At 41.0% G+C, this 23,188-nt stretch overlaps 3 protein-coding genes across 23 annotated transcripts in view; 2 read left to right on the top strand and 1 right to left on the bottom strand.

Annotated features, from left to right (window-relative positions):
• The window catches only part of RAB9A (RAB9A, member RAS oncogene family), a 29,004-nt gene extending 16,074 nt beyond the window's left edge, over positions 1 to 12,930 (top strand). For 4 of the 8 annotated variants that reach the window (XM_084844185.1, XM_084844184.1, XM_084844179.1 and 1 more), the window contains exons 2-3: positions 6,736 to 6,771; positions 9,904 to 12,930. In XM_084844185.1, coding sequence (XP_084700311.1) covers positions 9,938 to 10,543 — 606 coding nt within the window. In that variant the 5' untranslated portion in view covers positions 6,736 to 6,771; positions 9,904 to 9,937 and the 3' untranslated portion in view covers positions 10,544 to 12,930. Of the gene's footprint in view, positions 1 to 554; positions 574 to 604; positions 649 to 720; positions 808 to 4,012; positions 4,038 to 6,735; positions 6,772 to 9,903 lie in introns of those variants that run through there. The other 4 variants (XM_084844182.1, XM_084844186.1, XM_084844180.1 and 1 more) reach the window with 4 other exon arrangements.
• On the bottom strand, positions 9,872 to 20,567 carry TRAPPC2 (trafficking protein particle complex subunit 2). 10 transcript variants are annotated; one of them, XR_014789186.1, is made up of 6 exons: positions 20,458 to 20,544; positions 18,277 to 18,362; positions 17,508 to 17,652; positions 16,418 to 16,503; positions 13,992 to 14,207; positions 9,872 to 10,236 (listed from the first exon to the last, which is right to left on the bottom strand). XR_014789186.1 is itself a non-coding variant. In XM_084844193.1 (6 exons), the coding sequence occupies exons 2-6, from the start codon at positions 18,350 to 18,352 to the stop codon at positions 10,197 to 10,199; spliced, it is 417 nt and encodes a 138-aa protein (XP_084700319.1). In that variant the 5' UTR covers positions 18,353 to 18,362; positions 20,458 to 20,544; the 3' UTR covers positions 9,874 to 10,196. The 10 variants fall into 10 exon arrangements, 8 of the variants coding, with proteins under 8 accessions (XP_084700319.1, XP_084700321.1, XP_084700318.1 ...); XM_084844193.1 differs by having other exon boundaries at positions 9,874 to 10,236; positions 13,992 to 14,044; positions 16,418 to 16,504; positions 17,509 to 17,652; positions 18,260 to 18,362; XM_084844195.1 differs by having other exon boundaries at positions 9,874 to 10,236; positions 13,992 to 14,044.
• Positions 20,568 to 20,673: 106 nt separating this feature from the next.
• The window catches only part of OFD1 (OFD1 centriole and centriolar satellite protein), a 46,065-nt gene continuing 43,550 nt past the window's right edge, over positions 20,674 to 23,188 (top strand). For all 5 annotated transcript variants that reach the window (XR_014789184.1, XM_084844167.1, XM_084844166.1 and 2 more), the window contains exons 1-2: positions 20,674 to 20,848; positions 22,187 to 22,288. Coding sequence is in view for 3 of the 5 variants with exons in the window: in XM_084844167.1 (XP_084700293.1) it covers positions 22,193 to 22,288 (96 nt within the window). In the remaining 2 variants the exon portion in view is untranslated. The remainder of the gene's footprint in view (positions 20,849 to 22,186; positions 22,289 to 23,188) is intronic.

Genomic DNA, 23,188 nt, shown 5'->3' with positions numbered 1-23,188 from the left:
TTTTATTTTTTTAACTATATTGTTGACCTTTAGTTTGTGGGGTCGGTTGGTTTTTGGCTCTCGGCCTCTCCTTGTCGCAGAAGGGAGGTCCTAAAGTAAATGGTACTTGCAGGCTCAGGCTGCGATCCTGCAATGGGTGCATGTTCTGTTGAAATGGAGCATGCTTACAATCGGTTACAGAATTGGGGTACTTGAGAAGTCGGGCTTTTTTTGGGAGGGTGTTTTTGTTTTCGGTGGAAGCGAGGAGGGAGAAATCTTTCGTGGTGTGATCGGAGCGCTGTCTCCGCACGGATGCGAGAGGCTTCTGCCTTTCTGTGTGTACATTGAGAAACTTCCTTTCTTGAAGCAGGGGGCTTGAGTCTCAAAATCGCTGATCTGTCTGCCTATTTTCCTTCCTGACTTGCAGATGTAGCGTGATCAAAGATCCCGTGATGCTGAGACAGACGGCGGTTCAGTTGAGAAATAGCTTCTCTTCTGTACTTCTCAGCTGGCATTTGACCAATTTATCTCGAGGGGAGTTTCTCTGAAATGATTAAAGTCGCTGGAGTGTCAGAGGACAGCTCCACTTCTTATGTATGCCTCCTTTGTCTTCCTCCATTTCTAGCATCTTTCATGTGGAAAATCCCTTACCTTCCCATTTGAAAAGAGGTGATATATTGAACTATTTAATTTGCTGCTCTTCCTGTTTCTGCAGATGAGTGAGTTTGAACAAGCACTTTTCCAGCTACCTGTGCAGTTGTGTGTGAAAACAAAGATCTTTTGCTTTAAGATACTGGGTCTAAGCTGTGCAGCAAAATAGCTACCCAGGTTGGTTTAACTCCTGAGAAATGTTCAAAGGTCCCGTCATTTGGTAGAACAGGAAAATGTAGGCTGTTTCCACAGCAAAGATAAGAGTTTCGAAACATTCAGGGCACTGTGTAAAAGTAGTTCTTGATTGACTTGGAAAGCCACTTGACTGTGTATTTGAAAGAGAAATGTTCTGGTATGTAAAGGACTATGCTGAGTACTGTTTAACGTTGCAGTTCTTGAGGACAAGTTTGCATTTTCTGCAGCCCTGTTTTCTGAGCATGTGACTTAACAGTTCCAATTTCCTTGTTGCAGATTAATAGTTGTCATAGGGTTGGGAAGGGGGAAACTCTGAACACTGAGACAGGATTTGAACTTCGTTATTTAAAAGCTTCTATTGAAGGAGGTTCTACCACTTTCCTGGGCTACTTACTGCATTGCCTCATTGTGCCTATGGTTAGGAAGTACTTCCTTATAGTCAATCTAACCATCCCTTAATGTAACTTAAAACTATAATTGAGGAGGAAGTCTTATATTTATGCCAACTTCAAAAATCTCTGAAAAAAATTAAACGGTTTTAAAAATGTTCACCCACCTCTAAGAAGGTACAAGTCACTCATGCTGAAGGGGGGGGGGGCGTGTCATGAGTTCGTTAAATGTACAGCTGAAGCTTCATCATGTTAGTGCAGAATGACATAGGCATGCCATAGAACCAGGAACTGGAAAAATGGTATGTGTCTGGTTTGCTGGGTACCTGACATTTTGGTGCTGGGCTTATGAATGTAAAAATCTATTCAGTGGTGGCTACAGTTGGAATTAGACTGAAGGCAAAAGGAGAAGGGGATGGCAGAGAATGGGATGGCTAGATAGCATCACCGATGCAATGAATATGAACTTGAGCACGCTCCGGGAGAGAGCGCAGGACAGGAAGGCCTGGCGTGCTATGGTCCATGGGGTCACGAAGAGTCGGACATGACTGAACGACTGAACAACAACAACAGTTGGAATTGAGGGGTTTGAACACTTTTCCTGCAGAATATGATGTGAGCAGGGTGTGCTAACGTGGGAGCAGGTCTGTCTCTTCCAGTATAATAGCAACAATTTTGCATTAATTATGCCCAGGCATTACAGACACTACTTTAAATTCCTGCCACCCGTAAGACTGATGAGAAATAACACAGTTGAAGATAAACATATTTAAAATGCATTCAGCAAACAAAAATAGGAAAAATACTAAGATAGTTTTCATGAGCTCTGACTCCCAAAGTGTGTTCCAGATAAAATGGGCTTGTGCATTCAAAAAAGAAAAAAAAATGCTTAGGCCTTTGGTGAAGCTCCGAGGAAGATTTTCTGCTGTGTATAGGACTACTATATCAAGTTCTGTTTAATTTCAACAGTTCTTGAGGACAAGGAAGTCTGATAAGTTTCTGCAGCCCTGTTTTCTGAGCCAATGACAGCTCCAGCTACCAAGAACACTTTGTGTGTGTTTGTTCTACAAATCTAGTGCATGTTTATTGTTCTCAGCTGGCCATGGATACTGTGATGGGGTACAGTCAGTCACTGTGGGATACTGGGCCCAAACTTCTCATTAGATTCTAAGCTCCCCTGGCATAATTTAAACTAGAGAAGAAGGAAAGGACAGTGAATGGGGCATTGTGATCTGGGAAGGGCATTACCTGTTATTGATAGGCTAGGCTTGCAGCCTTGGAGCCTTTGTAGAGTCAGCTTTACTCCTGGAAATACAGTTAGTGGCTCTGGAAGCTTTCAGTCAGCACAGTCTGACTTGTAGATTATGTCCTTTCTTGAAAGCAAGGAGTTAACACCCATCATTCAGGAGTTAACACCCATCATAACACCCAGGGTTGGACTCGATGGCCTTGTAGGCCCCTTCCAACCCTACTATTCTATGATTCTTTTCTTTTTTTAATAATCTCATTCTGTTTGGTGTTTTCTTTGTCTGGAAACTACAGCTAATGCATAAAGCAGCATTTGCCCTAATGGCAGTTGGAGGATAAGGACTTGCACAACCAGTGTTCTTGTATACTGACTACTTCAGCATTGTATTTAAACACTATAGCCTGGTATCTATAGGCACAGGCAGTAGGGAATTGCATGCAGATGAGTGAGTGGGCTGGTGGAGGAGGGAGGGAGTTCTCTGTTTCTCCTTGATGTCCAGAAGAGATATGCAGGCTGGTTCCTACAGGAGGGATGGAGCTTTCCTTTCTGTCCCTTCTCTGCTAGCTTTCAGCAGGCTAGTAAAAGTTTTTGCAGGATCATAACTTTGAGGGGCTTATTTACAAGTCTGGGCTCCCTGTTAGCTTCCAGGCCATTTCAATGTATTTGTTTTAACTACAAAGCCCTATATGGTCTGGATCTGGCATATTTTAGGGATTAGCACCCTTCCTCCTGGTAAGGCTGGCAGGGATGTGATGCATGACTGCCTTGATAGCAGCTCTAGATAGTTCAGTCTCATCCTGATTCTGCAAACATCCAGGAAGCATTTTAAAGTTTTCATGTTCAGGTGGTCTTTCTGTGAACTTTTTTTAATGTGCAGATGTTTTAGTGGGGGCCGCACGTGTGCATGCACATTCACATACACCTCTCATCACTATCAAGATCCTAACCCTCCCCATTGCAGGAGCATCAGGGTCAATGGTAAGCACAGGTTTACGGGGCTACATTGTAGACTTAGTGCTGGGTTGAAAATGTTGCCCAGTTGCTGTGGGCAGATTCTCAACCCATGAAAATGGAGGGACATTTTAGCAATTTCTCCTGGGAAATGTTCTAGAAATTTTCAGAAACAGTGGCTTAACAGATTTATTACTGAGAATAGTGACAGAACTGTGTGAACAGAGGCCTGGTGAGACTGTGAAGGCATTAAAATTGCCCCCCCCCTGGGGGGGAAATGCTCTAGGAATGGGCTTTGTGGTTTCTTCCATAGAAACCATGTTGTTAGAGCATCCCCAGAGTATCCTAGGAACAGGCAGGAACTTTTGAGTACTGCTTCCTAGGGCATTCTAGGAACAAGACGTCTATGGCAGGAATCATAAAGCCTGTTGCTAGAGCGGTTTCTCTCCCCCCGCCCCCTTTGTCGGCAATGGCAGATGCATGGGGGTTTGGGGCAACTGCCTGTGGCCCAAAGGAAGCACCTTTGGCACCACTGATCTGTCTGAATCCTCTGGTACTTGATAGATTGCCTATTACGTAATATTTGTGTTTTGTTTTTAGACATGTTACCCATGTTTTGACAGGTAATTATTTTGGTTGTATTTTTTTAATTGACAAAGTAAGTTGTAAGTATTTCTGTAAATACCTCACATATACTGGCAGTAACCATACCAGAATTTGTCATTGCATCTCAAACTTTCATGTACTTGTCTGAGATCTCTTATGCTGAAAGTTCATTTTTATAATACATGTATTTTCTGATTTATTTTTTTTTACTATTTTGCCAGCATACCTTTGTAGAAAAAGACATACCTGTAATCCTGCAGATGGTATACTTAAATCTCTTTCAGTTCAGTGGGAATTAAGTAGCCTAACCATGTGCAGGATTGCAGCTCCCACTGTTTTAATTACACATATGCACTCCTCTTGCTTTAAATGGGACAATCAGATATTATATAAACATCAGAAACCAAATCCAGTTTTTAAAAAACTGGCTCCGGGTTTTTTTTAAAGTGGCTGTGACTGCAGTACAAATTGTGAAACACAGAAAGTACAGAATCGGCACCTTCCATGAAATCCTCTTTTTCAAAGGGCAAGCATTTCTCTTTAAAGACATCTACTCACCTTCCAGAGTTTTTGTGATGATTTGACAATAAACCTAAAACACAAACTGGCTCATTTTCCACAACTTTTACAATATTAGATATGTTGGTAGTTTCTAGCATTCTGAAAAGATGCATGTGTAAAAGTGCCTTTATACAACTAAGATAAATTATTAGTTGTTAGGCATGTATGTTATGCATTTTGGTATCAGATATTGTTCATATACACACATGAATTTTCAGTTCAAGTCATTCATAAAAATATTATATATTTTAGGCAAATAGCATAATACTAGTATTATAATATAAGAATATAAGAAGGGCCATGCTGGATCAGACCAAGAGTCCATCTAGTCCAGCATTCTGTTCACACAGTGGCCAACCAGCTGTCGACCAGGAAACCACAAGCAGGACATGAGCGCAACAGCACTCTCCCACCAATGTTCCCCAGCAACTGGTGTACATACACTCACTGTGCTGGTACTGGAGGTAGCACATAACCATCAAGACCAGTAGCGTTGATAGCCTTTTCCTCCAGGTATTTGTTCAACCCGCTTTTAAAGCCATCCAAATTGGTAGCCATCACTACATCTTGTGGTAGCGAGTTCCATAGTTTCACTATGCGCTGTGTGAAGAAGTCCTTTTATCTGTCCTGCATCTCCCGCCAGTCAGCTTCATAGGATGACCCCAAGTTCTAGTATTTTGAGAGAGGGAGAAAATGTCTTCCTATCCACATTTTCCACACCGTGCATAATTTTGTAGACCTCTATCATGTCTCCCCTTACCCTCCTTTTTTCCAAGCTGAAGTTGGGATTTTTTTGCCCCAACGTGCATCACTTTACACTTGCTTGCATTGAACTGTATTTGCCATTTGGATGCCCATTCTCCCAGTTTGGAGAGATCATTTTGGAGCTCTTCACAGTCCCTTTTTGATTTAACCACCCTAAATAATTTTATGTTGTCGGCAAACTTGGCCACTTCACTGCTCACTCCTAATTCCAGATCATTTATGAACAGGTTGAAAAGGATTGGTCCTAATACAGATCCCTGTGGGACCCCACCATTTACTTCCTTCCATTGGAAGAATTTACCATTTATTCCTACTCTCTGCTTTCTGTTCTTTATCTAGTTACTGATCCATAAGAGGACCTGTCCTCTCATTCCATGACTGCTAAGTTTGCTCAGGAGTCTTTGGTGAGGGACTTTGTCAAAAGCTTTTTGGAAGTCCAAGTAAACAATGTCTACCAGATCACCCCTGTCTATAATCAAAGCAACAAGATAATGACCTGGTTTGGACATGACAATAAACCAGAATTATTTAGAATTCTGATGTATTGGGAATGAGCAAGCATGCTAGTCCGCTGCTTAATTGCTCCTGCTTGTCTCCTTCTGCCAGCAGGCATGGCTAAACAGACCAGGAAGCCTGCATCTGTGGTTCGTTTAGCATTACATAAGAACTGGGACCTGTGGCATGTTCCTCTCCTAACAAGCCATAATCATAAGCCAACCTGGAATGTGTTAATGTTTCTTTTAAGATTTGCATATTTGAAGTTCCATAACCAACTAATTGAGGTTGTAGAGACGGAAGAGTTTATATTTTTAAAAAAGTTGCAGATTGTGATTTTCTCTTGTTTATATTGAGCTTACATTTTGTCTGCCCTTTCCCACACAAAATCTCTGTACCAGTGTTAACTGAAGTGGTTGAATAGCCAGCCTTCCCTATTCTGTTACTGTTCAGTCATACCAACATAGTTGGCATTAACTATTTTCCCAAATTAAGTTCTCAAAAAGCTTGAAAATCGCACAATTTCCCACAAAATTTACTCATTTGTTTTTCTGTTCTGCCCCACTGAGTTATTGTTCCATTCCCCACCCCCCAGTTTCAAGCTTGGGTTTCAAGCTTCTTTTTTCAAAATGTAGTTATTCTAAAAGTAGCACTTAAAAGGTTTCACTTCATCAAAAACTAGTTGCATATGATTAAACTTAGCATTATTGCATAAACATATATTGTTATGTACCTCATGTGCTTGGTAAGACTAATTTGGCTATGAACTCCTGTTGTAGAATGTAATGTTAAATGAACATTGTATCATGATAAAATATTAAACATATTAAATTGTTTTTAAAATGCATCTCTACAGCATGTCCAGTAGTAATAAAATGTTTCTCTTGTTTGCAGGTATTTGATTATCATGAGTTACACTGAACAGTAAAGGTAACTATTTTGATTAAATATTTCATATGCTAGTAATGCTAGTTCAAGAAACCGTGTGGGGGGAGAATTAGGAGTATACTCGAAAACATAAATCATTCTGAACCATTAAATCTTGATAATTTTATAGAATACTTATTTCCCTATTATACACATGCATAAAAGAAGTAGCCAAAAAAAAAAAAAAAGCATAGCTGATGATCTGGATCTAAAAACTGTGTGGCTACATGTGCTGAAGGGAACTTAGATATTCATTCTATTCCAATATTTATATCCTGCTTTTCTTTTCTGGAGAAAATCCAAAGTGCCTAACAAAAAAAGATAATTATCCAATACAACAAGATCAAAATAACAGCAAAAGAAATATAAATATTTCTGATGTATACATTTATTAAGGGTGCAATCCTGTGGCAACTAAACACTGTCTAGAGGGCCATAGGATATTTCAGTTTCTGGAATCAGAACCAAGGGTCTGGCTTCGGAGCCCAGAAACCGCGCTCCCCTCCCCCCTTGTAGCCAGCGCAGTTCTCTCCACGCTGGCTACATCTCTGCACTCAGAAGCGTGGAGATGGGGAAAAGGTGGCGGTCCCGGGGGAAGGGAGGAGACCGCACAAGCCGCATTATGCAGCTTCCTATTCATCATGCACCCTCCCCGCTCTGAAGCTCCCTGGCTAAACAAACAGAATTGCCTGTCTAGCTAAAAATGTGAGGCAGCTGGAGCACGGAAGCGAGGATCACCACCCATGCTCCAGCCGCCCTGCATTGTATAGTCATCAGCTTCCAGGTTTAGAGGCTCCATAGGAATATGCCCCAACTGTATCAAATTCATAAAAACATCACAGACATTTCATTATCAGTTGTGTTCCTCACACAGTCTCCCAAACTGCATGGCAGATCTCTTTTGAAATTAATGGAAAGTTTGAAAAGTGGTTTGTGGTAATACATAGAAATCTTCCACTGAAAGGGAGAAAGTTTTTTAAAAAATCATCTCACTGGCATGCTCAGAGTAGTGCTTTAGACCCTAGCCTAGGATTCTGATTCAAAGAACCATGAGTGGAAGATAAATAGCTGCCAGTACTGTTCCACAAATGCTTGCTCAAGAATTCATGTATGGATGTAGTAGGTAGGTTCTATAGCAGTTTTCATGATTCTGCTTCTCAAGCTGACACAAGCAGATCATTTTTGGACTTACTCTTCCTGTGTAATGGTCTCGCACAAGCTAGAATGGGCTGGGGAAGACATCCTACATGCGCAAGGATGCTTTTTGATCCATCTCCATATATTGAAAATGGAGGACTTGAATGCCTTTCATTAATAAGTATAGATTTGACTTCATTACAAGAGGTAACCACTAACAGAACAGAATCAGCATGATTAAGTCAGTAGTACCCTAACATTAGAAATCTGGTTATTCCAAGTGCACTGCACTGAAACTGCAATCAGCTCTTCGGTAATTTAAACAAAATGTGTTATCATTGGCATACTCTGGAATGGCAGGCTCACTATATCTATTAGGGCAGAACTCTATTGACACCTGCTAGACATCAGTCTCTAATCTTAGGAGGCTTCCAAGTATACTATGCCCTGCTGGGCTCATGCTGGCAGTGCAGGAGGAATGATGGAGGTGACTTTCGCCTCTCTGTCCTCCTTTTAAAAAACTTTTTCCTCTAGATAGGCCTCTGAGCCCATTTAGAAGAGGCAAGCTGCTGGTGGTGGGGCTGGGACTGGAGTGGCCATAGGATTTTGTGTATCCTGGCGTCGCCCCTCCCTGCCCACTAGAACACCCCCTTTTTGACCTCTACGAGGTAATCTGAGACCACTTTTGTGACCTTGCAGTGGGTGGTGCATTTCTTTCCATGTAGGGGGCAGGCAGGGCGATCAGATCTTGAAGTCCTGCTTCTGAAGTCACAGTAGTGTCTATGGCTTTGGGAGGAGGAATCCAAATAAATCCTGTGGTCTCTAGGATGTTCTCCAGGGACCACATAGGATTGCACCCTAAATGTATTTTCTAATATAGTGAAGGGTTTGTTTGTTTTTGAAGGATGAGTTTGCTGAGTATGGCTGTCAGTCTACAACAATGGGGAGTTTGGGAGTGGAACACATCAGAATTTCCCTTGTTATAGTTAATGTCTCGCAAATGGAGCATTGACACATATACCTGATTGTGTACTATGGAAAGCTATGTTGGGGCACTTCTCCAAAAAGAAATAGAACACTGAAATGATGTCATTGCACAAAGTGGTGTTCTCTACATTTTTCAGGCATAACCTGTCTGTTCTCTTTGTAGCAGAGCCCATCTTCACTAGGAAGTATTTTTATTTGTCTTATCCACCTCCTTGGCGCTCTGCCTCAAGGTGGCTTACAAGAACAATGTTGAAAAACCATAAAACGGTTATGGTGAAGTGAAACCAGTTAATAGATCAGCAAAGTGTGGCAGTATTTCAACTTGGAGTGTTTGTACTACTTAAGTCATGTATGATACCAAAGAAACCTTTTAATGTATTGAATGTAAGAAACATTTCAAGTCTTGGAGTTAGTAATAGTCTATGTTGTTCTGGTTGTGCTGTATTGCCTAAGAAAGAGATTTGAAGTCAATACTACCAGACTGGTTTCCCAAGTGTGCCACCGGTTCATTTTGAAAAGTGAATAGGAAAGCTCCTTGATTTCCATTCTGCTCACCTTCCATTGGCAGTTAACACTCTGTCCCCAAAATCCCCTTTTCAGTGTGACCCTCAGCACTGTACAATCTTTGAAATCCTACTGCTGTCCAACTTGATTCACGGGAGTGAGCTCAATTCAGAAGCAGGATAGCCACATTAATGGTAGTAATGGTCTTAAGATGTGTCTGGCTGGATGAAAAAAGAGAGATCATGATCTTACGCAGTCAGCCTTCCTATTATGGTGTGCTCTCAATTTGAATACTGTGGGAAATTCTGTCTTGCTCTTGGAATACTTCTAATTATATTAAAATCAATGTTCCATTTTTGTGAGTAAATTTTAGCAAGCAACTAAAGCATCATTGATCTAATCACTAACATTTATAGCTACTGTATCAATAATTGCAATATCATTCAGATTTGTTTGTGTAACAAATGGAAATTTTTAGGTATGAATAAGATCTGTTTTATTTTGCAGAACTGGACATCAGAAAGGATCTGTTCTTGAAACAATGGCCGCAAAATCATCACTCCTTAAAGTAATCCTTCTAGGAGATGGAGGAGTTGGGAAGAGTTCGATTATGAATAGATATGTCACTAACAAGTTTGATACCCAGCTGTTTCACACAATAGGTGTAGAGTTCTTAAATAAAGACCTGGAAGTGGATGGACACTTTGTCACAATGCAGATATGGGACACTGCAGGTCAAGAACGTTTTAGGAGCTTGCGGACTCCTTTCTACAGAGGTTCTGACTGTTGTCTTCTCACTTTCAGCGTAGATGACTCTCAAAGCTTCCAAAACCTGGGCAACTGGAAAAAAGAATTTATTTACTATGCAGATGTGAAAGAGCCTGAAACATTTCCTTTTGTGATATTGGGTAACAAAGTTGATATAAGTGAGAGGCAAGTGTCTTCAGAAGAAGCTGAACTCTGGTGCAGGAACAATGGCAATCATCCTTACTTTGAAACCAGTGCGAAAGATGCCACTAATGTTGCAGCAGCTTTTGAGGAAGCTGTTCGAAGAGTTCTTGCCACTGATGATAGGTCAGATCACTTGATTCAAACTGATACAGTAAACCTTCACCGGAAGCCCAAGCCTAGTTCATCATGCTGTTGACTATTTAGTTTTATTTCTTGACCATATATTGTTCTAACTTAACTTGGGAGTAATAATAGATCAAATATGATTCAGTGGGTGCCATTCTTAATATATTAAATTGTAATATCCTACTGCTTTATGTGTTGGGCAGAAGAGAGCTTCTCTTTAATAAGTGATCTGTTGCGAAGTTAGTGGTGTCTGACATCTGGGAAGGTAGCAGCTCAACAGTTCATTTAATTTAAATGTGTCATTTGAAAATTAATAAATTATATACTAAAACTTGAAAGTTCTAAAAGCACTACGTGGGGGATTTGTTCTGGAATTCAGATGCAGAGTAGAATTTTTATATGTACATATATATTTTTATGAGATCACCCATCCATGTTTTGCTTCACTAAAACCTTTTTTCATAAAGCAATAATAGTAGGGTCTTGTTCCAGTTCTCGGTCTTTAATGTGATTTTTTTTAAATCTAAGCTCATTTAAGATGCTTAAGGGCTTTTGCTATTTGCCTATTGTCACTAAACTGCCTGTAGATTTTAAGTTAGAAAATAAATCTGCATTCATGGAGCCTGTGTCGGTGTGTATTCCTCCTCCTCCATCTGGTCTTCTCACACTTGGATGGATGGTAGGCAACATCTTGGCTGTATTTTAGCTAGGAAATTGCTGGATTTCAACAGTCTTAGCAGCTGGCTTCTTTAACTACAAAGGAAGACATTTAGCAGTGCAGATTGCAAAAAAACACAAAACCGCAAACAGTAGTAGTCTTCAGCTGCTTACTTAGTTAATATGATACTGATTTCTAAAAGGACATCTGAAGAATTTCCAGAACAAGAGGCTCATGTAGTTTCTCATATTGTCATTAAGGCTTCCCTTTGGCCCTATAATCTTATACCCATCAACTGTCAATCTTTATTATCTATTTTTCCTGGCACAAGCTTGACTTGACACCTATTTGGGTTGTAGGACTGAAGGTTTTGCCTGAGAAACACTGCATTTTATAGGAACGATTGTAAAGGTTAGAGTTGCAATCTTGTGCACACTTCTGTGAAAGTAAGCCCATTGGAAACTTATAAGTCTATAACTATAACTTATATAAGTCTAACTTATGCAAGTCACACAGTGCTTCAATGTGAGGGGCTACTGAAAATTTCACTGCATAAGTCCAAGGCCTGTGTCTCACTCACTGAACAGTTGCCCATGGTTCAATTCTAAGTAGCTGCACTATGTGTTTGCCATAACCATGTGGGCCCTCTACACGACAGGCATCCTCCCTTGTGTTGGGTGGAAAAGACACATGCTCAGATGGTTGTGGTAGTAGTCACACACACCTATGCACCTGTGTGGGACAACAAGTGGTACAGTAAATACAAGAAGGGACAGCTTGAGCTTAGGTGGAAAAAGTTATTTTTCATGCTGTAGCCCAGGCTTCCCAAGCCTAGTGTGCTCCAGGTTTGTTGAACTACATAGCTGGGGATAATGGAAGTTGTAGCCCAACAGCTGGAGGGTACCAGGTTTGGGAAGGCTGCCTTAGCCAGATCTTCTCATAAGCCTTTAAACACCAGGCATTTCTCATGACTTTGTACTTAAATCTTGTATGCTGATCTTAATCCACTGGTCATGATATGCTCGCAACATACAAAGTTTGTCTTGAAAACAAAGATCTTTAATACCAGATTTAGGCCATACTTAATTGGTGGTACAGAAAAAGTTGCATGATCTGAGTTGCAATTCACAAACATGTAAAGGGTGTCTTTGATTATTGATTAGGCAAGGCCTTTTGCTTGACTCACCCTCTGATACGTGGAAGTGCTATATCAGCTTAATTTTTGTTGAGACATCCATTGCTATACAAGATGACTTCTTGCCATCATAGCTTTGTGGAGCTATTAAACAAATGTTTTAGACTCTACATAGCACTAAGACATAGCTAGCATTCTAATATTAGAATACTAGCTATGTCTCAGTGATGTGTACAGGGTTAAACATTTGCCATTTTAGAACCCTAGTGTAACTTATGGGATAATACTGTTCCTCCTGTAATATAAGGAGAGCATTGTCATCACCCTCCCACTGCCACAGGAAGGATGCTACAGACCTTTGAGCTGTGTGTTGACGAGGAACTCTTAGCATGATTCCTCTCCGAGTGCATCTTTTGCCAAAGCATAGGTGTGCGCACACTGTGCAAAGCATAGCACTGTGTTCTGAGGCTCTAATAGCAAATTTGGGTGGTTGGAAAAGAAAGCCATCTTTTATCAGCAGAGCATGACCATTACTGTACATGATGATAAAAGTGAGCATAATTCTTTTCCTTGTCACAGAGAGGAAGGCCAGGATCTCTTCTCCATCATCCCAGAGTGCAGGACACGGAATAATGGGCTCAAGTTACAGGAAGCCAGATTCCGGCTGAACCTCAGGAAAAACTTCCTGACTGTTAGAGCAATACAAGAATGGAACCAATTCCCTAGGGAGGTGGTGGGCTCTCCCACATGGAGGCATTCAAGACGAGGCTGGACAGCCATCTGTCAGGGATGCTCTGACTTGGGATTCCTGCAATGAGCAGGGGGTTGGACTCGATGGCCTTGTAGGCCCCTTCCAACCCTACTATGCTATGATTCCTAGAGAGCTGTGCTCAAGGAATATATTCAAATACCAGCATCTTTTTTTATATAAATATTATGTAGTGTGCATATCTCCAGCACACCCAGCATTGAAAAAGCCTAGTCCTTGAAGAATGTACGTTAATCAAATAAGAATTTACCTATCATGACCCACAAGTATGTGTAAACCCTTGGTCTCATCTGATTGAAGTGTCCACTGACATTGTGACCTTTGAAAGGTAGTTTTTCACTGAATTCCTGAGGCAAAAGGCTACATGTGTTAATGTAGAGATTTGTGCAGACTTAAGATAGTTAAACCAGGTTTTACACAAATACTGGGAAAAAAATCAGAGGTAACTATGTGGTCAGTGATCGAGAAATAACATTGCTATGTTTGCACTATTGAATATTTCCTCCTAACTACAACTGTTTATTATTAGAAAAAATGGTAGTTTAATGGGTTGAGGCTTAATGACCAGTTTAGAGAACTTCAATACACAGAAATGCTATGTTTTACATTTTATTTGGTATCTCTCTAGCACTACATCTGTGTTCATGCAGTGAAATGTCACACCTCAAAAGGAATGTAACACAACAGAACAGGCTTAAACAATTTTCTAAGTAAAATATATAAAGAAATACTTGAATTGACACAGCCCTGAATTGAAATTCTACAATAAAATGCCTACAGGTTGCCACAGGAAAGTGAGGTGTGGTGTCTTCATTTAACATCATGCCAAGATAGCAGTTGTACTGCTTAAACATTCTAGACCTGTATTTAGCATATAAAATCTCCTACAGCTGAAGTAATCAGTTACCATGGAGACAGTAATGGTTGGACTCCTGAATTTTTCTAGTTTCTCATACCTGGTCATGAAGCACTTTTTAAACATCTTGAGTTTTTTCAGTAGCAGACGAGTCTTCATAGGTTCAGAAAGTATCAAACATACAATAGGATATTCGTTACAATACAGATACAGTAATTCAGCTTAACAGATGCTTCTTCCCAAGAAACTGAACTTTTCTGTCAAATGCAGTTGACCGAACTGGAGAATTGGGTTCATAAAATGGATTCATTGCAAACTAAGGAAAGAAGAGTCAATTCAGCAGGGTGGATAAAAATCATTTAAATGGGGGGGGGGGAGGTGTTAAGTCAATAAAATAGTAAACGTCTCTCACTTAAAAAATATAACCATAAACTCTCTTCACAAATAGGCTAAACCTACACTTACTCTCGTAAAAATGAAGTTACCTACCAAACATGGGCAGCCATTTGTTTTTCATCTCATGAAAATGGCTCTGTCCACCCCAACTACCAGCTCTTGCTTCTTTGAAGTTCTGATCTTTCAGTTTCTCTTTTTCTGACTAAAGTCACATGTGCAAAGACATAGACTAGACAGAATTGTTCTGTGCTTAAGTGGTGGTGTTGGGCCAAGCAAGGCAGAGGAGTTAAGATAGAGACAATACAGGAAAGGACGGTCAGAGGCAAGTAGAAATAACAGTGGAGTGGATGGGAAAGAAGTGCTATTATGTTTGTGTGTGTGATTAAGTTCTTACCATTCCTAATATACTGCTGTTGCATATGCAGCTTCACACAGGTAATAAATATTATGTAGTATTTCGTAAATACAAATCAAGTTAACTAAAAAAAATTACACAAAGTATACTCTTGATGTTGTAAAATGTTGTGTTATGAATTAACCTGTTTCAGTGACCAGATCTGCACCATTGTTTAAGAAATATGAACTATTAGTGGATAACTTGATTTATATCAGGGTTTTCTCTTGGCAATTTAAATCAATGATTCAAATTGCCTTGATTTAAATCAATTTAACCTGTTATATAGCAAGAACATCTTAACATGACATGTCTAAAAAAAGGCCTAGGTTGAGCCACTTTATGATTCAGTAGTGTGATGCTTGTTGTTGTTGCTTGGATGCATACTGTACTTTTAATACTATGATCAACCATCTTAGAATACTATTTAGACAAGGAAGCCACATCAGGATCCACACTGTTTCAGTCATATGTAGTAGTCTAACACTGTATACTTTGTTTCTATTTTTGGATTGGAAGGTCAGTCCACAATTTCTTGCTTCTTGATCCAAAAAGGCAAAGTAAATGCATCTCTTCTACTCCTGTTGCCCAGCGAAGGGGTTTCACAGGGAAGAAGTTGTGTGTGTAGGAACTCCTCTTTATCCAACCTACAATCCTGATGTTACTTCCTAGCACAAGACAAAGGCCACGTTCAGATGTCACGATAGCCCATGATGGGTTAATAAACTACTCACAGTAGCTTATTTGTGAATTAGTCCATGACCCCCCCACACACAAATGGGTGAATAAGCTACTGTGTGTAGCTTATTAAGCTACTCTGTGTAATCTGACTCCCCCTGCCCCCTGTCCTGCTGCAGTCCTCCTGCCCGAGCAGTGGCGCTGTTGCACACCTACAGTGCTGGGCGGTCGCAGTCTAGAGGCTCTGATGCAACAGCCAAACCCGGCACGATCACTCACCCAGCAGTGAAGATCACAAGGGCTCCAAAAAAGGGGGTTGTGGCACTAAAAGCTATGGGGTGGGTGGGTTTGCAGGATGAGGAGAAAACTTCACATCCAGCCTCCCCCACTGAGGAGGCACCCAATCCAACCAAGAACTCCATGCAATTACCCCAGAGGAGCAAAAATCCCAAGTGCACAAAAAAGGGGGTGGTGGCTGTAAAATCTTGAGAGTTTGAAAGATCTCTCATTTGGTAAAGCAGAACTGTGCAAAAGTTAAAAAGGACAAAAAAAAGAGGAACAGACGCAACTGAGGGAAAATGGGGGAACTGGGGAAAACATGCTCACTTTTTGTCCCATCACAGGAAACTGTCAGGAAGTCTCCATTAAACAGAGAACTCCCACCAAAAACAGAGTGAGAGCAGGGAGCTGAACTGCTCTTGCCGTGTGACTCTGTAGGCGAGCAAAATAATCCTCGGTGCCATTTTAAAAGAGATATACTCTGCCTTCTTGTAAGGTCAGTAATTGGTTACCTTCTCGAAGAATATGTTTGACCTACCACATCACTTGGGGTGTCATAGTAATCTGAACCTAAACATTCCGTCATTCATTGTATAAAATGTGCCCAGAAGGGGCAATTCACACTCCCCTTCAAATTTGGTTCTACTTAAAGATTTACAGACACAACGAGTTAACATGTTCATTGAGGTAGAAATCAAACAAGGTAGAGGCTTATTCCAAGACAAGATTCCTACTTAATATGTAATTTCTTATACTAGCATTGGTAAAAAGTTTCTCACCTTTATATACAGGTCATAGACATCACTAAAGAAGTTTTTGATTCCATCTTCTTGCCTTATATCATGAAGCATTATAAATCTCATATGTAGAATAAGTTAAGAAAATAAACACACTGCTAAAAACTCAAAGGTACTAGGTCACCTAATTCAAGTGCTGCACTAAAATGGGCTCATTCACAAACACATCATCCAGATTTATATGTTGAAAATAGATGACAGACACAAGCCAGGTACACCATGTAGGAGTGGGGTTATGGTGCCATAAGCAAGTCACCTATGACACTTGGCAAAGATGAACCCATCATGCTTCACACAATATCCCATTTCCAACTGAGGTCGATCCAAAAGAAGTGCTTTGGGGTGTGGGAGGGGAAGAAAAAGGGCACAGAACCAACCATAGGTAAGTCTATGGGGTTTCTTCGATGAGCTTCTGCCAGGCTTTAAAAACCTGACAGTTCAGGTGGACATTTGGGGTGGGTTAGGGTTTTTTAGAGCAGTGTTGTTTTGTTATGTTGCTTTGCTTGGTTGATTACGTAAATTCATTGTATTTTGTGTTATTAGTATTGTATGCTGCCTAAAGTGGCTGGGTAGCCGGCCAGATGGGTGGCTAATAAATCTAATGAATAATAATAATAATAATAATAATAATAATAATAATAATAATAATAATATAGAGCAGCAGCTACTAGATCATATTGTGCCAAGTAGTGGAATAGTTCCTTTGAAGTCTGGGCATAAGGGTGCTTTAACTAGAATTTTTTTTTCAGAGTAGCTGTATCTTCACCAATTATATATAAAAAAAGATCACCCTATCCTGTAATTGTGTTAATATCCTTCATAAGCGGAAACTAACCAATTGAACAGGTGAAGAGATCAGAACATTGGGGAGGGGGAGTGAATGAGAGGGGGAATTGGCAGAAATCATCTTATGCCACCCCCGTCTCCCCATCAGCAGGATCTTGCGCTGGATCTTGTACCTGTTCATGAATAGAGGAGTCTTTTAATTTAGATGCCTAGTTAGGATCCAAGCCAATGTTCTAACACAATCTATCAAATTATTTATTAGTAGAATTCAAGCAAAAAAGGATATGCCCTGCAGTGACAAAAGCTGAAACAAACCACTCATTAAATTTGTCCACAGTCTTCAGGTACATATTATTAGACAGCCACATGTTCTCATCTACTAGGTCAAGAGCAGCATGAGCTATGAATTGATTGAGATGGCGATGATCATCCTGAGAAAAAAAGCAGAAATTTACGTCAAACATAGAAAATAGAATAGAGCATAAATTAACTTTTTCTGATGCACTGATAGATGTACTACTGGGCAAACAAGTTTTACGTTAGATAAATTTCAGCCTGCATGAATAATTAACCTAGTGCATGACTGGATGCTGACTCAGGAACAGAACACAATATACCGTAATACATGATTATGAATAAACATATTCTAGTTAAAGCAGATTATAGATACCAAAATGCATTATATATTCAAGAGACACTTATTGTAGACGGTATATTTATTATTTGCAGTTCTTTAGGAAAATGTGAGAAAACTATGGTTGCTTCAGGCATTTACACAAGATCCAGATTGGAAAAACACATTAAATGCATAGAAGTCAGCCTGTGTTGGGGGGGCAGGGTGGGGGGGGCAGGTAGGGAAGAAAGCAAGCATCAGCTATTGGGTGCTGTTCCTACACCTGGGTAGTAAAGTTTTCAATAGAAACAAATTTAAATAGGAACTAAGTAGAGCCATCAAATTAAAAGAAACCTGAGTGATCAGATGTCTGAGCTTAGATGTGTTCAATATAAGGAGTACAGTGTTTATACAAAATGTCACACCTTGGACTCTACTTTACCAGCTGGTAGAAATTCCATTTCAAACACTGGATTATCATGATGACCCACAATTACAAAGTAGAAGCTTCCAGACATATTGCCCCTTCTGAAAGAGAACAGAATCACAGTCAAAAAGGACAAGTTGGACATTATCTCCATCCCACTCTCTTAAGGCAAGATATTGTGTAACCTAAAGCATGTCTATGTCAGGCCCTTCTTTGAAACTTCCAAGATGAGATTTTCTCTCAGACTTACAGAGTTTACTGTACTGTTGAACTCTTCAGAGTTGGGAAATCTACTGCCCCATGTAACCTAGCTCTCCCTTCCTCTCAACTTAAATGCCTTGTGTGTCTTAGGCTGCAATCCTATGCACACTTACTGGTGCATAGTAAGTTTCATTAAATTTGTACCAAAGTAAGGTTCATTAAATTAAATGGGGCTTACTTCTGAGTAGACATGCGTAGGATTGTGCTGTTAATTAGTAGACCTGGATACTTTATAACACAGAGTCAAGAAGTATTAGGTCTACATATGACAATACCATAACTATTAGAAATGAAAGTGAATTTCTTCATCCTAACCTACTACAAAAGTAAACACAATAGACTAAGAAATGGAGATATCATCTTGAAAACCTGTCATTTCCATAGATGGAAGTAGTTTTACATGGTCACATTACAATTTCCATATTTTTACAAATGTATGTTGTTCCAGAACATTGCCACAATCATGTTCTGCAATACAAGGGCCATTGTGCCTCCTTGGTCAAGACAGTGCTCCTTCTCCCCTGGCAGCTGGTGCAAGCATATTTTGGCTCAGTATATTAATAGGGAAGGTGGTCCCAGGCTTTTGTGACAGAGAACTCTGTGCTGCTTGCCAAGTAGATGGCTTTTTTACCCCTTTTTATAATGGTAAATTTTTTTATAATTGCTTTTAGAGTGTCTTTAATAGTGTTTATTGGTATTTGCATAATTGTGCTGATTATATTTTATATATTTTTTCTATTATATTACTTATGGATTTCTGAGTGTAAGTTGCTTCAAGACTGCTTTTTGCTGTGGGAAGTGAAATTTAATATAAATTTAATAAATAATAATGAAAATAATATTATTCTCAGTTGGAAGTCTCTATCAAGTTTTTTTAGATGCATGTTGTTGTTCAGTCATTCAGTCGTGTCCGACTCTTCGTGACCCCATGGACCATAGCACACCAGGCCTTCCTGTCCTGCACTCTCTCCCAGAGCGTGCTCAAGTCCATATTCATTGCATCGGTGATGCTATCTAGCCATCTCATCCGCTGCCGTCCCCTTCTCCTTTTGCCTTCAGTCTTTCCCAGCATCAGGGTCTTTTCCAGAGAGTTTTCTCTTCGCATTAGGTGGCCAAAATATTTGAGCTTGACTAGGGCGCAATTCTATGGAATGCACCCAGGGTACTCATAAGCCTCCAAACCTGAAGGCTTATGTGTATCCAGTGCAGAGCAGGAGGTGCCTTGTGCCTGCTGCTCTGCATTTTAGCTAGATGTCTAACAGAGGCTTCAAGGAGGGGGAGGAAAGGTGGCTGGGGCAGCCATAGGATTTCTCGTACGGCTGCTGCCCCGGTCTCCTCCCCTCTCCCAGGGAATGCTCCCTTTTCACCATCTCTGCACTCTGTTTTGCGAGTACAGAGAGATAACTATGAGGGGCATAGGGAGGGGGCAGGGAGCACAGTTGCCTGCCTATGAGCTCAGAGCCAGAAAACTGAACAATCCTATGTCCCCCTTAGGGCTGGCTGGAAATGCTGGGAATTGTAGGGTTTCTTCCTGTCTAAACATGCATAGGACTGCACCCTTAGGGAGAGAGATCTCCATCATTGTGTATTGTGTGAGGCTAACCTCACCATTTCAGAACAACTGCTAAATATGTCATAACGGGAGTATAAATAGCAGATACCTAGATTTCTAGAAAAACTCCACCTGGCGAAAGTTGTAAGTGAAGGTAACTGTGCTTATTCATGGGGGCGGGGGGGTTGTCACGACTTTGGGACTTTCCAGTTAGTCCTAATAAAAGGAATTAGGCTAACTGTCGCCTCTGGAGGCAATCGGGGGCGGGGGCATTCAAGCCTTGATGGGTACTAAAGCCGCTGTCGTCGTCCCCCTTCCCTTTCAGGAGAAGCAATATTTGCCATCCATTTCCCCCTTTACCAGAGCTAGGAAGAAAAACTTACCTCAGGCCCAACTGTCGCCAGAATCAACCGACCGTAAAAAAAAGAGAAAAAACAGCTGACTCTCTACCTACCCAAAACATCCGGCGCAGCTTCATGTCGTCATAGCGCCCGGCTTTTAAAAAAAAAAAAAAGCTGCGGAAAGAACACTTTCTCAGCTCATTAGTGTGTTCTCGCGAGAGTTCTGACACAGCAACACGCCTGGTGAGCGGTGGTAACAGCAACAACGGGCGCGCGACAGAAAAAGACGGTTGGCGGCGAGTGGCCGTTTGTGGCTCGTCGTTCGGGGGCGGGGCCTTGAAAAGAACGTCTTCGCGGTCGCATTTAGCGACACGACGTCCTGCTGCTCCTCCTCAGTAGCAGCGTCGAGTCCCGTTGCTATTGCTTCAGTCTGGTGTGTGGTGTTTGTCTGTCTCGGAGCTTCCCCTCCCTTCCCTCCTCTTTGTCCAAAATAGAGCCTGAAACGGGCGTGGGAGAAAACTAGGAAGCGCCTTCCCCGGCCCGGGCTGCGTGTGGGGTTCCTGAGGCCCACGGGTGCTTAGTCAGGCCCTGTGAATTCCAGGCGCTCGTGGAACACGGTGGTGGTGTGTGAGTGAAGAGGTTGCCCAGAAAGCAGCCTGGAAGATCTAGAAAACAGGAGTTGGGGCAGAGGATTCAGATGGGCTATTTTTAGAATTGGGGATATGCCTTGGTACTGCTATTTTCTTTATTGCCCTTCAGAGACAGAGGCTTATTTGTTGTTCAGTCGTGTCGGACTCTTTGTGACCCCATGGACCTTTGCACGCCAGGCCTTCCTGTCCTGCACTCTCTCCCGGAGCGTGCTCAAGTTCATATTCATTGCATCGGTGATGCTATCTAGCCATCTCATCCTCTGCCGTCCCCTTCTCCTTTTGCCTTCAGTCTTTCCCAGCATCAGGGTCTGTTCCGGGGAGTTTTCTCTTTGCATTAGGTGGCCAAAATATTTGAGCTTCAGCTTCAGTATCTGTTCTTCCAAACTACTACATAATAACATGTCTAATGTTTCTTGGGAGCTGTACAATAATTTCTTTAAGAAGCAATCCCTGCCTGCCTGCTAGATTGTTTGTTTGACTGCTTATTTATTGATTTTATTCATACATAAAATCTAATTGGCATGATACAAAAGGAATGGGGAGGAATCAGGACAATTCTGTGGTAGGAACAATATGTATTAAACGTGCAATCCTATGCATGTTTAGACAGAAAAAAAGCCCTACAACTCCCAGAATCCTCCAGCCAATATTGCTAGCTGTGGAATGCTGTGAGTTGGAAGACTTTTTTTTTCTGTCTAAACATGCTTAGGATTGTGCCCTAAATGGGCTCGCAAGGCGGCAACCCCAGGTGCAGGTCTAAATAGTTAAGCTAATAGAAAAGTCCAGGTCTCTTTGGACAACAACAGCTCCTCCTCCAGGACAAAAAGATGTAGTTCCTTCGCGGACACTGTATTTTGTTCCTTAGAATGCTGGACTAGATAGTCCTTTGGTCTTATCCAGCAGGGTATCACTGGATATCTGTGGGTTTGGGGTATGCTATTTGCATATTGTCATCTTTCATTTAAGCTCTTTATTATTTATTCTATGCCTTTTATTAGTTGTTTCAGCTAAATAAGCTCTCAAAACGAATGGAGTATTATTCAGTTGCCCGTGTTTCTGTGGTCAAATTCATTACTGTAGCAGTTGGTAAAAATTAAAATTTTGTTTTTCCATGTTTTCAGAGCTTCATGTCTTCAGCTGAACCTAAGGCTCTGTCACAAGATGAACTCCGGAAAAGACTTTATCAGACATTTAAGAACCGAGGTGTTTTGGACTCCCTAAAGGTCTTTGATTTAATCTAGATTTAAATCATTGTAGCTTCAGTTTGGAATATTTATAAAGTCCAGTATATCCTTGACAAAGTTTTTACTGTTAAAAAATGGACAACAAAAACCTTAAGTGGGGCTGAATGTACAAAAAAATCGAATGTAGAGTTTTCACCCCTGATTCTAGGCAATCCATAAGTACACACATCCTTACCAAGTGCACACATTTATCAATATATTCATGTAATGAAAAAAAATTGAAGTGTAACATATTTAATAGTTATGTGTTTAAGGGCTCAATCCTATGCATGTTTAGACAGAAAAAAAGCCTACAACTCCCAGTATGCCCCAGTCAGCCTTGCTGTCTGCGGCTTGCTGGAAGTTGTAGGCCTTTTTTCTGTCTAAACATGTTTAGGATTCCACACTAAATCTGGAATGGATTCTGATTCTGTCAAAAGGAGCTTTTTTAATATTTCCAATTACAAATCAGATTGAAAAATTAAGTTGATTTTACGTTGAGAGACTAAAGTGAAACAAGTTAATGTCTTTTAAATTAAAAGTGACAGGTTCTTACCAACGTAAGAGTAAATGTAGGTGTATTTTAAGTTTTGCCTTTTGATAGACTGAGAGAGAGGGAGACCATCATCCAAAGTGAGCTTCGTTTCCTTAGGGTGCAGTCCTGTGGGGATGCCTGTCATCCTCTGAACTTGGAGGCTTATGGGCATCCTGTGCAGGGCGAGAGGAGTGTGGAAGTGATCGTCGCCTCTGTGCTCCTCTCACCTTGAGTTTTCACTACCCCATCTGGGCTTTGCAAAGCCCAGCTGGGGCTTTGCAGAGAGGGTGGGAAGGAGGCTGGGGCGGCCAGAGGATTCTTCGTAAGCTGGCTGCCCCAGTCTCTTCCCCTCCCTGCTCACAGAA

The sequence above is a fragment of the Heloderma suspectum genome, chromosome 3 (assembly GCF_057233095.1).
Source record: "Heloderma suspectum isolate Gila_16-S chromosome 3, 16-S_ref, whole genome shotgun sequence".
Lineage (NCBI taxonomy): Eukaryota > Metazoa > Chordata > Lepidosauria > Squamata > Helodermatidae > Heloderma > Heloderma suspectum.
Note: the sequence above shows the minus strand (reverse complement) of the source record. Positions and strands in the feature narration are given on the sequence as shown.